The following is a 17,776-nucleotide window of genomic DNA, read 5'->3' on the forward strand; positions in this document are numbered from 1 at the left end:
ACTAGGTCAACAAAACCACTGGCATGTAAACATTGAAAGGGAAGATAAGGTCGGTCCATTGTTATGATACAGATGAAAGGTCTTTTATTTTTTTGTGTATTAGGTTAAGATAGAGGAGGAAGAGAGAGAGAGGATAGATGATAGAAAAGCTTCAATATCAAACAAACAACTCACACTTGGGTAACAATAAACCCAGACAGATGTAATCACTTGTCATACATGTTTAGAATGCATACATCAGAACACTAGAACATCAAAAAACCCTGGCAAATGTACACAGACATCGAATATTCTTAAAATTATTGCCTCAAGACACACTGGGGCAATTGCTGCGCCAGACGATATGGGAAAGAATGAAAGTGATTAGTTAAGGTGTGTGGGCGAAAGTGGTGCATGAACGCTAAATATAAGTGTGGAAGAAGAAAAAGATGGAAAAAAGAGGAGGATGGAGGCCCCACAAAAAAGAGAGAAGAAACACACACACACACACACAAAAAAAAGGGGGGGAAAAGAGGAGGTTTGAGACCCCACTAAAAACAAAATTAAAAAAAAAGAAAAAAAAGAGCACCTTGACACCTACATAACACTTTAGCCCTTGTATCATCCAGCTGACCAAGAATGTCCTATCAATGTTTGTCAAAAACAAACAAACGAACATACAAAAAATAAGAATAGCAGAAAATTAATTAGTGGTAAAGCATAACATAATGCATGTTCAGTCTACCAAGAAGGCGATATAAAGGTTAAGCTTTCAGAATACAGTCACCAAGCAAGTCCCAATAAACCTTCGCAATAAAAACCCGCCAACGACATCCAACCAGGGATGTAGTTCTGGACTACAAAGTATGCCTGAAACATTATATTGAAACAGTTCACCGTTCCGTCCAATGTAATACCATAGGATTTTTAAAAAAAAGATAAGAATAATAATAATAAGCATCACACCAGGAACAATATCTAAAGAACTTATCAAAGGCCCAGGCTATTGGGTATGAGGGGCTCTCGATTGATATCTAAATGTAGCCATGTGCGCATGCTTACACATAACATAAACATTCCAGCTTATTGCTGTATCTTCCCTCAGCTTTCATGAACTTTCCCATTCTTTTGAACCACGTGTCAATGTCACCCGACCACGTTAAATAGGCATACCCAAAATAACGCCCTCGAAGAAAGCTCCAACATCGTCAAGCGCTCTGGAACTGCCTTCCTCTGAACTGTGGCCTGTCCAGAGGGCACAGGAAGCAGTCACACGGGGACAAATTGAGGACATATGGGGGATGTGTTATAACCTGTGCCCTATATTCCGTCAGAAAGCCAAACGTTGCTGCTGCAGTGCGTGCACTGGCATTGTCTTGGTGCAGCAGGAGACCCTAGGTTCCAGTGTTGGGACACTGTCTGCACCATGCCTCAGATACTTTATGTGGGCAGTGGTTGGCATCTCTAGTCCGAGGTCATTGTCTTTCTGTCCTGAGGTGGTATGGTGAATATATGGCCTGGTTTTGAAAATAAATACTTCACAATTCAAATTTTACAGGTGGATTGTCACCTGGGAAGTCCCAGACTGCTGACCGTTGCTTTGTTCCGGGATCATGCATCAGATACCTACGTCTCTTCTCTAGTTGCAATGTCTTTAACGCATATTGATCTCCTCCTTCAACGTTCTGGAGCAGTATGTGTGCACTCTAATAAACCTTTATCTCCTTTTGTTCATCATTCAAGTCATGAGGAACACAAATGTAATACGGTTCTGAACGCCAGTGTGATCATGGAAACTGACGCTGATACTTTCTGATGAGAAGTTCGTTATATTATATTTTTTCATTATAGGTGACAACTGGATTCTTCTCTATCACTTACCTTACCTGGGTAACTTTGTCTGGAATAACAACTTTTAGTGTATAGCAACTACGTTCATCAACTTTGAGCATTGATCTCCCAAACTAAAATTCTTTGAACCATTTAAAACTTTTGTTCTGCATGGAACTCGATTGACAAAATATTGTGAAACACATCAACCCTTTCACCGCCAGTTAATTTAAAGTACAGAATTCCCTTGTGGTATAAACACAGAAAAGACAGTAGCTAAGAATAGCTGAGGATTCCCCCTCCCATGTATGGCCTATCCTACCACCGAACGTTAAAAGCAGTAGGTTCATGGATAACAGACCAATGAATGGTCACCTTTCAGTGACATGGGTCCTCTGCCACGCATGTGCATAAATGCGAGCTTGGCGGTGAACGGGTTAAAAAATCTGACGTTTAACGATTTTCCCTGGCAGAAGTCATATTGGGTCTTAGAACGTAAAGCACGCAGTGAAAGGGCCACGATTCCTGCAGGAGGACCATCACCATTACCCCACATAGTGCCTTACAAAGGAGAACAGGTTTCCATGAATAGAAGAATATTTGACATTTATACAGCTTGGATGTGATTGCTCTATAACGCGAATTTTGATTCTGTTGTTCCTGTATTTTTTTTCATACTTGTCTAGCGGCCCTCGTATAAAAGGCAAAAACATAAAACAAAAAAAGCCCAGCTAAACAAAGTTCACTGATGATGATAAGTAAGCATTGCTGCATGGGAAAAAAACACCTGCGTTCACAAAAAAGCAATAGTACCCAAACCACAGTCTGCCCCCTCTGTAGCACACAGCATGAGCCCTTAAGACAGATCAATACACGTGCCACAGGGTAATCTTCCTTTCAAACGATAAATATGACGGGCGCAACAGCTGAACGGTTAAAGCGTTGGACTTTCAATCTGAGGGTCCCAGGTTCGAATCTCGGTCACGGCGCCTGGTGGGTAAAGGGTGGAGACTTTTCCGATCTCCAGGTCAACGTATTTGCAGATCTCGAGTGCCTGAACCCCCTTCGTGTGTATACGCAAGCAGAAGATGAAATACGCACGTTACAGTTACTGTAATCCATGTCAGCGTCCGGTGGATTATGGAAACAAGAACATTCCCAGCATGCACACCGAAAACGGAGTATGGCTGCCTACATGGCGGGGTAAAATCGGTCATACACGTTAAAGCCCACTCGTGTACATACGAGCGAACGTGGAAGTTGCAGCCCACGAACGAAGGAGAGGAAGAAGAAACAATAAATATACAAATGTTAAAGAACCGACAACACATCCATATTCAAGCAGATACGTATTAGAATGCAAGCTCCAACATGCCATAGCACCTCTGAAATGTGCCCCAGTATTCTGGCAAACGAGTAAAATTTTCGGCCATACAAGAATGAGCAAAAACTATGGTGAAGAGCAGTTTTTGAGTCCGAATGATCATGTGGACTTATAAACAATAAAATAATTGGATATTATATGTCAGGACAACAACAAACTTGCAAATTAGTTCCGACACCTGAGCCATACATACCGAACAAAAGAAAGAAGAAGAAAAAGTCACAAAAAACTTGAATCACAGACGAACAGCAGAGCACTTAGAAAGCGAGCGAGCGAGCAAGCAAGTGAGAAAGACAGAGAGACAGACAGACAGAGATGGAGACAGATAGAGAGACAAAAAAGCGAGAGGACTGTCTATAAATAAAGGCAAGAGTACTGGGGAGGTAGAAATGAGAGGGGGGGGAGGGTTGACAGACTGTACAAACCATCAAAACAACAAATGCCTTCTGCCACTCTTCTCCAGAATGAATCTCCCAATCTCTGCCATCATATCCTTTCCTTCTTTCACCGTCTCGGGGGAGGTGAAGGTCGGGTGAGGCTTGGGCTTCGTCACGTGGAGGGAGCGTACCTCCTGCCACCGGAAAGGAAGGGTGGGGCGCATGTCAAACTGACGTCGTGCGTAAGACTTTTCCCAGGTCGGGTGACATACCCCGCCATGGCATAACACCTGAAAAGGTCAGTCAGAAATATGATGCCACCCCCCCCCCCCCCTCCACAAAAAAAAGAAGAAAAAAAAAGGGAGACGAAAAATCGCCCGCGTCTTTTTTTTTCTTTTTTTTTTCTTCTTTTCTTTTTCTTTTTTTTTTCAGTAATTTCATCTTTGCGTGATTTTTTTTTGTCACAGTATCACATTAAATCGTTGTGTTGGTGATTCCACACCATATTATTACATGATTATATTTTGATCTGAAATCATTTACAAAAGACCACATTTTCTATGAATCACTTTGATGTCTTATTTAATGCATGGCAAGCACACAAACTTAATAAGACAACAGAAAAGGATATGAGACAAAACTGTATTGCTCAGCCAATCTCCATTTCGTACAACCGTTATCCGCAGGGCCGGTTCTCTCTGAGCAGGCGCATATATCAAGGGACATGAATCATTGTGGTTATACTTTCACTTTCTGTGTATGGATATCACAATCACACGCAGCTTTATAATATTCTATCATTCTGAAATATGGTGACATCTCACTGTACTAGCTTATCTCAGATATAGATTTATAAGTCTGTGATGTGAATGTGGATAACGTTGGTTTCCTTTGTTGTTGTTTTTAAGCCACCATCGCGTTTGAGTAACTTGATTAGTGGCGGGTAGGTAGGATCAACGTGCGGATATCAGGTGATTCACTTTTTGCTGATTTACCGAATGCCATGGACCTGACACCTGCCTGTGGCCTTTCATACCCTGTTTTCATGATAACATCAGTTTCAACAACAACAATAACAGCAACAACAAATGTGTGGACTATGGCGGCACGCTGCCCCAGAAAGATGAGGATTTCGTAAGACCAACCTGCAGTCTCCGATCCACGTGCATGAGGTGAGGATACAACTCATAGGTCCTGTAGGACATCAGCCCAGAATTGAATATGAATTTGTCTTTCCGAAAATCCTTGTGAGATTGAAGGTAGCGACGCATCCACAGCGTATTAGGTTTGGCCAACAGAACGCCCAGGTTGAATGATCCAGGCCAGCCCTTCCTCTCGACCCAACCAGGGGCAGCCACGACTGGGTAGGATAGCAAAGAGTCCGGGACGTAGGAGGTCCAGACCACATCGGAGTCATGGTAAGCCCCTCCGTATTTGTCCAGTATCATATACCTGCAAGCAGAGAAAATGCCCCACTGTCAAACAGAAATAATGTACTTTCTAACGCTTATATTCAATCCGTATACTTTATGATGATGATGATATGAATATTTATATAGCGCCTATCCGCTGTCGGAGACCAAGCTCTAAGCGCTTTACAAACACGGAATCATTTGCACAACAGACTGCCTACCTGGGTAGAGCCGACTGACAGCTGCCATTTGGGCGCTCGTCGTTCGTTTCCTGTGTCATTCAATCAGGTTTCAGTCACACACACACATACACACTCATACACACATGAAACATTTTATGGGCTGTATTTCTATCTAGAGATCCATTGATTTTTTTAAGCAACAGCTGTTTTGTTGTTGTTTTTTGTTTGAGTTTGTCCAGCATTTCTAGGGACCAGGACGCACCTTGCCACATCGCTGACGTGCTGTATCAAGTTGACAGGCTGTTGGAATATTGTGAGAGGCCGGACCACCTTGACCAACGTGACGTTCTCCTTGGCCAGCTCCTCCCACCAACGGCCCTTGGGCTCCTTGTCCACGTGCATGTACACACGTTGAAAGCCTGCCACGTGCAGAGCGCTCAGAACGCTCAAGAAATGGCTGAAAGGAAACTCATTTCTATACAGATTCCGACTGCTGCCGTTTGTAAGCCTGATAAAGTGGCTGATACGCGGGATAGGGTTGCTGGAATCCCGCACAGGCCTGACACGATTTCCACTGCCGTAGAAAAGCGAACGTGCCAGTTCTGCGAAATATGTCTGAGCATCAATAATGTCACGAGGGTACACAACACCGGGTATCACCAAACAGTAATCGCGCGGGCCGAAGCTGCCAAGAGACGGTGAACATGCAGGCTGGGCAACGTGAGTGGAAGTGATTCTCTTCAAATAAACCTTTTTCAACGACTTGTTGAACGCCGTTCTAGCGACAACCAGCCCGTTAGCTCGGTCTGGGTCTGATGCATTGTTGGAAAAGGCAAACCACAGGTCGGTGTTGACGGGTAAGTCTTTCAGAACTTGTGGGGACAGAATGGTGTTTTCACCGACAAATATACCGCCATGTGCAGACAGGAAGTCCAGGGCGGTACTGAGCATGCCGGTTGATCCACATGGTGGTGCTGACGACAGACGATGCATCTCCAGTCCCGGTGTGTCTGATACCAGGTTCTGCACACAATGCATCATTTTGAATACGCAGAGTCTACAACAACAACAACAAAAATCCATGGCCACCAAAAGAATATTAACCAGGACGCCAGATTCTTACTGGTATCACCACTTTCGTTGCTTATCCCACACATGGAACCCACATACTCACACCAAAGCAACCTAACTCTCAGGCAACTCCAAACACATATGTAATGTAAAAAATATCCACCGAATTTGTCCATGAAAACAAAACAGTCATACAAAGAACTTTGTACATTTAGAATAGTACTGCTTTGAATACATTCAGAAAAGACGTACTGATGGTAAACTGGCGTGTTTAAAAAAAGGAGGGGTGGAGAAAACAAAAGGAAACGAGAGAGGCAAGGCCTTCAAGACTCACTTGTGATACACTTTAAAAAAATCCAAGCTTTTTATGTATTGAGTATAATTTCAAAATGTAATGTTGAAGATGAGAAAGATCAGTTTAAAGCAGATTAAGTCCCCTAGCATTAATTACAGAGTAATTTCCCTTTTTTTACCATCTGCACCAAAACGTTTGCAAAATAAATAAAACTTCCATGCCTAGCAAAAGATGTTCCTGTTTGAACAAAAAATGATAATAATGACTGCTCTTATTGTTGGGTCAGAATATCAGATCAAACTGCCAAGTTTAGAGAATGCAAAAAATATAAATATAACAGTAAATGCAGTTTGCATATAATTAGGCTTTTTTTGTGCCCATCCCAGAGGTGCAATATTGTTTTAAACAAGATGTCTGGAAAGAACTGAATTTTTCCTATTTTTATGCCTAATTTGGTGTCAACTGACAAAGTATTTGCAGAGAAAATGTCAATGTTAAAGTTTACCACACACACACACACACACACACACACACACACAACCGAACACCGGGTTAAAACATAGACTCACTTTGTTTACACAAATGAGTCAAAAAGTTGTTTTTGTTGAGCAAAATTAATAAGGCGTGTGAAGCACCAAAAGTGTTAAAAAAAAATTATATATATATATATATATATACTATGTAGAGAGATACAGGGAGAGAGAGAGAGAGGGTGGGGTGTGGGGGGGACTGGTTTATCAAACTAACGTGGTTGTATGACTGACAGCAACAAAAAAGACTGGTATCACCAAGCCGGTTTCGCACAGAACAGTTTTGAAGCGATTATCGCTTTCATACGTTTTTGCCACTCTGTACTTGAATAAATAAAAGAATGGGAAGTCACTTTGTTTAAAAAAAAAGAAAAAAAAAGAGGCGTTTCCCACTTAATCCAACAAAACAATTATGAAACGGACAAAGGAATGGACACTGCGGTGCAGATCATCTTGCAGCGGGACATTTCATCGCACTCTTGAGACATTTATCTTTAACTCACTCAGTACGGCCAGTCCCCTCTTCTCCTCTACACAGACCCGTCGGATGTCCAGTGGGTGACTGAATGACCCAGCCTTTAGCTTCCGTCGTCAGAACTGTGGTATTCTTTGTCAACATTCACCTCTTCAGTATGAGAGCCTTCCACTTGTAATATTTTGATGGTGGTAATTGGGGTGAAACGCTGTTAACGTCTTTTCTTTCGCCGTTCGTATGGAGAGAGTTAAACCTCTAATCTTCCAACGTTTAAAATCTTTTACACTGTGAATATAACCAAACACTGTATCAAGTTAGCAGAATAGTGAATGAAAAAAATAATCCCAAGCTCAATCTATCGTAATTCTACAGCTTACCTTTTAACTATGTTGTTACCTTGACCATTGACTTTGACCTGACTCTCAGTTGGGCTTTTGTTCTCACCATGATCAATCACTCCACCGAGCTTGAAGAAGACTGTATGCAAGATCTTATCTCTCTTGCTCCAGCTACCGTTTCAAATCAATTTCAGGTCATGTTGTGACTTTGACCTAGACCTCTGACCTTGAATTGAGTGAGGGTCATGCTATCATAGTGACTAGTCACTACTGAAAAGTTTGATGACAAGAAAGCTGACGTGAGACGCACGTTCTGTGAAGCTGTTTTATATTGGAACAACTGTTGACCTCGACCTTGTACCTTTCACCCTGCTCAGTACCTTACCGTCACTTGCATGTATGGAACGGTCGTATTCATAACCATCCTGTACAATTTGGTCCATCATAGCACTTGTGACAGACACGAAAAAATGCCAATGTCAAGGATTCATGCTCACACATGCACACGCACTCACACACGCGCACGCACGCACCCATGCACACACACACACACACGCACACACACACACACACACACGCACGCACGCACGCACGCACGCACGCACGCACGCACGCACGCACAGAGGAGTTACCTTGAACCAAACATTGTAGTCATCAGTCAGAGGCGTATGCGTGTAGTGAAATGTCAGCTTCAGGGGACGAAAGGTTTTGATGGCACTGAGCACACTAAGGTAGTCTTTAAAGCGGAACGTTTTATTCCCACACCAAATGTAGTGTACAGCCGGATAGACCTGTCAACACAGTCCTAAAAAACGTCATGTCATGTACAGACAAGCAACTTTCTTATCACTAAAAAAAAATATATAATAAAAAAGAGTGTTGATGAGATAAGCGATCAGCAAACCAATAACTACATCGCTAATCTTCTTCTTCTTCTTCTTCTTCTGCGTTCGTGGGCTGCAACTCCCACGTTCACTCGTATGTACACGAGTGGGCTTTTATGTGCAGGACCGTTTTTACCCCGCCATGTAGGCAGCCATACTCCACGTTCGGGGGTACATCGCTAATCGAAAGAATCTAGCAAATAATATGTCACAAGAAAAAGTCGGGGGAGGGGGAATTACTCTTGATGACTTTATATCATATCGCATGGAAACAACAGCCATACGAGGTACGAGATACAAGAATACTTTGTTATGTCAAAAAGAGAACTTGTTGTTATATTCAAACAAGAGAGTGACGATGTACTAATGGCAACGATGAAAGTTTCCATCGCGCAATCCTAGAATGTCATGACAAATCAAATTAAACAGTACACACAGGGGGCGTATATTCATCTCACTGGAAATATAGTAAGCATATGAATATCTCACACACACACACACAAACACACACACACACACACACAAGCACGCACGCACACGCGCGCGCGTGCGCACACACACACACACACACACACACACACACACACCCCTCCTCCGTTTAATTTTTTTTTTAATTAGACCTTTCTCTCTCTTCCTCCAACTCCCTCTCTCTCTCTCTCTCTCTCTCTCTCTCTCTGTATGTCTGTCTCACCGAACCAGAAATGTCCCTTGACTCTTGTGCTCCAAAAACATGTTGGTCCAGTAAATCATCTTCCCCATCTCTCGTCCACTGAAGAAAAACAACACACACAAAAAACCACCACCAGCAACATTTGTTTTGGAAAGTGCAGACAATATTAACATTTGAGATTCCTCGACACGCACCAAGATTAACAAAAGGAATGCGCTCGATACAAAATGAGGGACATAATAATGATAATCTGTGATTATTTCGCAAAACCACGTGGCTTTTCTTTGGCACGTCTTCACAAACAAAGGATCAGAACCAGCCTCATGCAAAGTTCCAAAAATTATCAGCTATCAGCTCTGTCTTTTTGGCCAGTTCAAACCGAGGATGATAAGTGATCAGCTACCGCGAAAGTTGTGTAAAAAAAAACAACAAAGATAACATCGAAAACAAATTATGAAGGACAAAACAAAAAAACATGAAAAAGGAGTAGATCAGATCACACACAAATGTATTCTGTGTTAGCTCCCTTTTTTTGTTTGCTTTTCTTTTAGCTCGAATACTGAAATCCCATTTATTTGATTAAAACATATACCATAATGCTATAATCGTCTTCTTCTTCTTCTGCGTTCGTGGGCTGCAACTCCCACGTTTACTCGTATGTACACGAATGGGAATTTACGTGTAGGACCGTTTTTAGGGGGTTTGGAGGTGCATGGGAGGGGTAGTACCTCTAGAGGGGGGGCTTGTTACGCTCGTCCGGGAGTGGTTCGTCCTGTGTTGGTTCCCACCAGCACCCAGCTCTCGCTTATGGTCCTTGAAGCTGCTAGCATGCGGCAGCACCCAACCCCCAGGCAACGGCTTTGACAGACTGGCTAAACTACGTGAGGGTAGCCGACGGGTCTCAAACCCTCGGTGAGTTAGGGCTTGTCTACCCAAGCATGTGAAGACTGGATCCGGCGGACTCTGCGGAAGAAACCTTCATGGTTCAACGGAGAGGAAGGCGGTTGCAGCAGAGCACTGTGGAGTGCTGAGGGCAGGATGAGGCACATAGGACATCCTGGTCATCCACTGCCGTTTCCATCTCCAGTCGTCTGGACCTCGTCTTGCCACTGGATACAGACGGTCTAGGGCAAGAGAGTGAGGTCGACGGTGCGCATCTCCTCTTCACTATAAACAAAGTCATCGCGCAAGTCATCAGTCATCCTTTATCTCATACCATCATTTTCCCCAAGCCCTGTGGCGACAGGCGAGCGACGAAGCGACAGGTGTGGGTACACTGGCAGTCGTAGCCGCGGACCTGCGCACAGGCGGCTCAGGCCATAGGGTCGTTTTTCACCGACTGGAGCAGCGGTGGAGATCGGCAGCCCCCTGAGCGACTGAGCAGCCATCTTCAGGACAGCACTGCTCACCTCCATGGCATGAGGAAGGGGCTGGAAAAGGTGCCCTAAACATTGCCTGCTCCACACCACCCTAGTCAGCATACCGCGGCTGACGGTGACCCTACTCAAGCGGTCGACATACAAAGGAAATAAAGAAGAAAACAAGGAGCACCCCATTGACCACTGCCACATGGAACGTGCGTACGCTTCCGGACAGAGGCGACTCGGACAGACCACAGAGACGCACAGCAATCATTGCGAGTGAACTAGCCAGGTACAACATCGACATCGCTGCCTTAAGTGAGACCAGACTGGCAGAAAAAGGCGAACTCTGTGAGCGAGGCGCAGGCTACACCTTCTTTTGGAGTGGTCGCGGACCTGAAGAGAGACGTGAGGCTGGAGTTGGCTTTGCAGTGAAGACAACCCTCGTTGGCAAGCTGACTGGCCCCCCGAAAGGAGTGAACGATCGCCTGATGACGATGAAACTCCCTTTATGCAACGGGAAGACGTTTACCACCATTGTCAGCGCCTACGCACCCACCATGACGACCCGGATGAGGTCAAGGACAAGTTCTACGAGGACCTGAACGCTGTCATCACCACTGTCCCCAACGCAGACAAGCTCATCATTCTTGGTGACTTTAACGCGAGAGTTGGCTGTGACAGCACCTCCTGGGAAGGCGTGATTGGGAAGCATGGGGTTGGCAACTGTAACAGCAATGGTCAACTACTTCTCCAGACATGTGCCGAGCACGACCTTTTTATCACAAACACCGTCTTCTGCCTCCCTACCCGTAACAGGACGTCATGGATGCATCATCGGTCTGGCCATTGGCATCTCATCGACTTTGTCATCGTCAGTAAGAGGGACAGGCAGGACGTACGAGTCACGAGGGCCATGTGCGGCGCCGAGTGCTGGACAGGACCACCGCCTTATCGTCTCTAAACTCAACCTCCGCACCCAGCCCAAGAGACAGCCTCAGGGCATGAAAGCACCCAAACGCCTGAATGTCAACAAGCTGGAGGAAGGCAACATCAAGCTGAGCTTTGCTGGCACCCTGGGGGAACGCCTTGAATCCACTGTGCTGGACAACCAGAATGTGGAGGCAGCATGGGGCGCACTGCATGAGACGGTGTACAACACTGCCATGGAGTGCCTGGGGTCTTCTGCCAGGAAGCACAGACTGCTTTGATGAGAACTGCACTGAGATCAAGCAGCTGCTGGAAGACAAACGCCAAGCCTACAGAGCCCACATTGAAGATCCCAAGTCATAGTCAAAGAAAGATATACTGAAGAGCGCACGCAGCACCATCCAGCTGAAGCTGCGGCAAATGCAGGATTCCTGGTTGAGCAACAAAGCTAATGATATCCAGGGCTTTGCAGACAGGAACGACATGAAGAACTTCTATAACGGCCTGAAAGAAGTCTACGGTCCCACCACCTCCGGATCTGCTCCACTCCTCAGTGCTGATGGTTCTACCCTGATCACTGACAAGGACGGGATCCTTGAGAGATGGGCTGAACACTTTGACAGCGTACTGAACCGCCCTTCCACCATCAATGATGAAGCCATCGACCGACTCCCCCAGGTGCCAGTCAGTGAGTCGTTGGACGCCATTCCAACTTTGGAGGAGACCCAGAAAGCTATCCGTCTGCTATCCAATGGCAAAGCCCCTGGCTCAGACTCCATTCCAGCTGAGGTCTACAAAGAAGGTGGTATGGCGCTGACTGAGAAGCTTCATCAGCTATTCCAGCTCATCTTGCAGCATGAGGCAGTTCCACAGGACTTCAAAGACGCTTCCATCATACACTTGTACAAGTGCAAAGGAAATCGTCAGGCCTGTGACAACCATCTTGGAATATCCCTGCTGTCCGTCGCAGGCAAGACTCTGGCCAGAGTGCTACTCAACCGTCTCATAGCGCACCTTGAGTAAGGTCTCCTATCAGAGAGCCAGTGTGGCTTCCGGAAAGAACGCGGGACTATCGAAATGGTGTTTGCTGCCAGGCAGCTCCAGGAGAAGTGTCAGGAACAGAACGCCGACCTTTACTCCACCTATGTCGATCTGACCAAGGCCTTCGATACTGTTAGCAGAGATGGCCTTTGGAGAATCATGGCGAAGTACGGATGTCCCAGAAAGTTCATCACCATCAGACGGCAACTACACGATGGGATGCTGGCCCGAGTCCAAGACAACGGAGAGACTTCAGAACCATTCCCTGTCTCCAACGGAGTCAAGCAAGGGTGTGTTTTTGCCCCCACCCTGTTCAGTCTCATGTTTTCAGCCATGCTGACAGATGCCTTCAGAGATGCTGACGTAGGCATTGGCATCAGGTACCGCAGAGATGGCTCACTCTTCAACCTAAGGAGGCTTCAAGCAAAAACCAAGGTGAGGACAGACACCGTCAACGACTTCCTGTTTGCTGATGACTGTGCTCTCAATGCTGCCTCCGAAGCTGACATGCAACACAGCGTCGACAAGTTCTCTGCTGCCTGTGACAACTTTGGCCTCACAATCAGCACAAAGAAGACTGAGGTAATGCACCAGTCGGCTCCAGGAAAGCCTTACGTTGAACCAAACATCTTCATCAACAGGCAACGACTGAATGCGGTGGACAAGTTCACATACCTGGGCAGTACACTCTCTCGCACAGTTGTCATCGACGACGAGGTGAATACCAGACTCGCCAAAGCCAGCGCTGCCTTCGGCAGACTCCATAAGAACGTTTGGAACAGGAGAGGCATCACCCTGGAGACGAAGCTCAAAGTATACAAGGCCATAGTTCTCACCACACTGCTCTATGGATGTGAATCATGGACGGTCTACAAACGCCACGCCAAAAAGCTGAACCACTTCCACGCCACCAGCCTCAGAAAACTTCTCAGCATAAAGTGGCAAGAGAAGATCCCTGACACAGAGGTGCTCACTCGTGCAAACTTGCCCAGCATCTACACCATCTTGATGCAGGCCCAGCTGCGCTGGGCAGGTCATGTAGTTCGCATGCCAGACCACCGGCTCCCCAAGAAACTGCTGTACGGCGAACTCCAACATGGCAAGCGCTCCCATGGAGGCCAAAAGAAGCGCTTCAAAGACACTCTGAAAGCTTCTCTGAAGGCCTTCAGCATCAGCCACGACACATGGGAGCTGAATGCAATAGACAGACCAAAGTGGCGTTCAGCTGTCCACAAAGGCGCCAAATCCTGTGAAGCCAACAGAATCGCTGCAGCAGAGCAACGCAGACAGGCCAGGAAAAGCAGTGCCAGCAAATCCCCGACAGCCGCCACCATCCCCTGTCCACACTGCGTCAGAACCTTCCGGGCGCGGATTGGCCTGACCAGTCATCTGCGCACCCACAGAGCCCAACCCACCCACCCCCAGGATGACTAGATGGTCCTCGTCGATCCCGACGGACGAACCACACACGTGTAGGACCGTTTTTACTCCGCCATGTATGCAGCCATAGCCCGTTTTCGAGGGTGCTATAATCTTATTCTCTGTTTTAACTTTATTAACTTACTTTTCAGCTATTGTTTTCGTGTCTTAAAAGGTTACAGTTTCTACCTGAATGGTTTCCTGTATCACGATGACTGATGTATATGCAAGAATCGAGGAAGGGTGTACAGGCTATTCAGTCATTGGGTGTGTTGGGTTTTTTGGTTATTGTTTTTGACTCACTTGTGTAAACAAAGTGAGTCTATGTTTTAACCCAGTGTTCGGTTGTCTGTGTGTGTCTGTGTGTCCGTGATAAACTTTAACATTGACATTTTCGCTGCAAATACTTTGTCAGTTGACACCAAATTAGGCATAAAAATAGGAAAAATTCAGTTCTTTCCAGTCATCTTGTTCAAAACAATATTGCACCTCTGGGATGGGCACAAAAAAATAAATAATGAAGCCTAATTATGTGCAAACTGCATTTACTGTTATATTTATATTTTTTGTATTCTCTAAACTTGGCACTTTGATATGATATTCTGACCCAACAACAAGAGCAGTCATTATTATCATTTTTTGTTCAAACAGGAACTTCTTTTGCTAAGCATGGAAGTTTTATTTATTTTGCAAACGTTTTGGTGCAGATAGTAAATATGGGAAATTACTCTGTAATTACTGCTAGGGGACTTAATTTGCTTTAAACTGATCTTTCTTATCTCAAACATTACATTTTGAAATTATACTCAATACATAAAAAAAACTTGTGTGTTTTACTCTCAGACACAAGTGAGTCTTGAAGGCCTTGCCTCTCTTGTTTCACTTGTATCTAAAGATCTTATGGCAGTACACATCTAACTGATCTGCCCAAAAATTTGATTAATGTTTTATTTTGTGTCGATGGCCAAGAGGTAACGCGTCCGTCTAGGAAGCGTGAGAATCTGAGCGCGCTGGTTCGAATCACGGTTCGGCCGCCGATATTTTCTCCCCCTCCACTAGACCTTGAGTGGTGGTCTGGACGCTAGTCATTCGGATGAGACGATAAACCGAGGTCCCGTGTGCAGCATCCACTTAGCGCACGTAAAAGAATCCACGGCTACAAAAGGGTTGTTTCTGGCAAAATTCTGGAGAAAAATCCACTTCGATAGGAAAAACAAATCAAACTGCACGCAGGAAAAAATACCAAAAAAAATGGGTGGCGCTGTAGTGTAGCGACGCGCTCTCCCTGGGGAGAGCAGCCCGAATTTCACACAGAGAAATCTGCTGTGATAAAAAGAAATACAAATACAAATACAAAATCAGTTCTGCAGTCTATCAAATCAAGTTGTACAAACATTAATTATAACATCTTTTTGTAAATATGATTTTTGATTCACTGTATTCAAATGAGAGGAACTAATATTGAAATGTGTTGGATTTCTTCACACTGTGGGCTTATTTCTAATGCACGTGCAGATCATCTTGCGAAACTTGGAACTAAAAAGGCTTTAAATGCAATTGAACTTCTTCATCGTTTATCATCATCCGAAATGTATAATATTGTTGAAAGAAATATATTAAATTCCTTTCTGTCTTTAGAAGTTAACACTTCTGCCTTATTAAATGCTAAAAGAACTGGCAGGGCTGTTAAGAGCATGGCATTTAGGTCATTACTAAATGCCCCATATACAAAATATTGTGAAAATATTGAATGTATTTGCAAGTGTCGTTTAACGGTAGAGCACGTTTTAACTCGCTGTTTAGAAATGAAACCCTTTTTGCCTCCAGAAATTGCTAAACACGTGTTACTAGTTTCAAATGTTAATTTTTGGGGGGAAAAGGTTATGTATTTCAAAACGTTCTTTATTAAAGTTAGCTAGGTATGTGTTAAATAGTCCAGTTGGTTGTTTATTGTTGGTCCCCACATCATCCTCGTTTTAAATAATAATCTATAGAAGTATTGCATACAATATTTGATTATTGATTAATTTTCTGTCCTAATCTCGCTTCCCACATCCCACATCTGACACACACTCTTCCAGTATTATGTTTTTCTTTCTCCAATCACTGACATCCACCCTCTCCATTTTACATTTTGTACTCTATCTTTTCCACATTCTGTTCTCTCTCTCTCTCTCTCTCTCTCTCTCTCTCTCTCTCTCTCTCTCTCTCTCTCTTCCTTCCTCAGTCCCCTCCCCCTTTCAGTCTAATATTATCATTTTAGATGAACAGACTATAAATGAATGAACGAACGATCTAAAGATCTTTCTTTTTTTCTTACCTGAATAGTTTTACATAACATGATGATTGATATGTACATTGTAATCAAACAAAGGTGTACGGGTTATTCGTTTATCTTTATTTCACTTATGTGTTAAAGCGTTATCCGAATAATCTGGTTTTACAACAACAAAAAACAACATATTGACATGTACAAAGTAATTAAAGTATACAGACTATTCAGTTTTTGTTTTGTTCGCTCATTTGTTTGTTTATTTCACTTACTTATCTCACGACGACAATTCGAAAGAGCCTAAAGAAAATGTTGTGTTTTAACTTGGTTGAAGCAGATGTTGAATCCTTTTTTTAAATGGAATGGAACTGAACTGAAGAAAAGATAAGAAATAATCAAGTGACCACTCACTTTGTTCTTTTGCCTCTCGTCGAACTTAAACGACGCCTGTGGACCAGACAAAGGCAGCAGGTAAAAATAGTCCAGTGTGCAAATGACCACAAGTATGGTCACAACGAGAAGGCCATAAGCACGATGTTTCTTGCACATCGTAGGACTGTGATTCAACCAAAAAACTGTCATTTACCATCTGTCACCCCCATACACTGTAGCCTCCAACGAAAATGTAGCTTTTTTTCCAGTTTTTTCGCCTGAAGGCAGAACTGAAAAAAAAAATAAAGAATAAATGAGTAAATAAACAAACCAACAAACAGCAAGGTGCGTTTATATGTTGTACAACCTTTAAGCGAAGTTCGAACAACTCAGCTCGACCATTGCCTGTCAATAGTCGTGTCCACACTCGGGACGTGCTAACTGCAGCACAAGCTGTGGCCAGGAGACAGCTGTGAAATGTAAACGTAGTCGTAAACATAACATATATCAAATAAAAATTCAAGAAAGCCATGATGTCGCTGTTTGTATGCAGTGACAGCAATGTCGGTCATCTGAATCTCTGAAGTCGATCATAGGACATACTTGTCCGCAATGTGTGTGTGTGTGTGTGTGTGTGTGTGTATGTCTGTCTGTATGTATGTATGTGTGTCTGTTTCTGTGTGTGTGTGTGTCTGTGTGTGTGTGTCCGTGTGTGTGTGAGTGTGTATATATATATGTGTGTGTGTTTGTGTGTGTGTGTGTGTGTGTGCGTGTGTGTGTATGTGTCTGTCTGTGTGCACTTGCGCACGTTTGTGTGTTTTTTCTGCCGATCGATTTGATGGTTGGTTCCTCTCTCTCTCTCTCTCTCTCTCTCTCTCTCTCTCTCTCTCTCTCTCTCTCTCTCTCTCCACCTAAACCAGCGTCTTTACAAATGGGCAGAAACCTGAAGAGAAA

The 17,776-nt window shown here is 44.2% G+C and overlaps 1 protein-coding gene across 2 annotated transcripts; it reads right to left on the reverse strand.

Annotated features, from left to right (window-relative positions):
• Window positions 1-203: 203 nt before the first annotated feature.
• On the reverse strand, window positions 204-17,168 carry LOC143292086 (uncharacterized). Of its 2 annotated transcripts, none has more exons than XM_076602261.1 (6): window positions 16,862-17,168; window positions 9,449-9,526; window positions 8,506-8,664; window positions 5,427-6,187; window positions 4,716-5,022; window positions 204-3,764 (listed from the first exon to the last, which is right to left on the reverse strand). In XM_076602261.1, exons 1-6 carry the CDS (start codon window positions 17,030-17,032, stop codon window positions 3,621-3,623), a joined length of 1,620 nt encoding a protein of 539 aa, XP_076458376.1. In that variant the 5' UTR covers window positions 17,033-17,168; the 3' UTR covers window positions 204-3,620. The 2 variants fall into 2 exon arrangements, with proteins under 2 accessions (XP_076458376.1, XP_076458375.1); XM_076602260.1 differs by having other exon boundaries at window positions 204-3,860.
• Between the last annotated feature and the right edge of the window lie 608 nt (window positions 17,169-17,776).

Source organism: Babylonia areolata, chromosome 18 (genome assembly GCF_041734735.1).
Source record: "Babylonia areolata isolate BAREFJ2019XMU chromosome 18, ASM4173473v1, whole genome shotgun sequence".
In the NCBI taxonomy this organism is placed as follows: domain Eukaryota; kingdom Metazoa; phylum Mollusca; class Gastropoda; order Neogastropoda; family Buccinidae; genus Babylonia; species Babylonia areolata.

What these genes read in the sequence shown, in the direction of transcription:
- LOC143292086 (XM_076602260.1), bottom strand. Translation starts at nt 17,032, where the DNA reads ATGACAGTTTTTTGGTTGAATCACAGTCCTACGATGTGCAAGAAACAT. An exon ending in CAAGGGACATTTCTGGTTCG is followed by an intron (nt 8,665 to 9,448) that starts GTGAGACAGACA and finishes CTGTGTTGACAG; the next exon opens with GTCTATCCGGCTGTACACTA. An exon ending in CACGTCAGCGATGTGGCAAG is followed by an intron (nt 5,023 to 5,426) that starts GTGCGTCCTGGT and finishes CTCTGCTTGCAG; the next exon opens with GTATATGATACTGGACAAAT.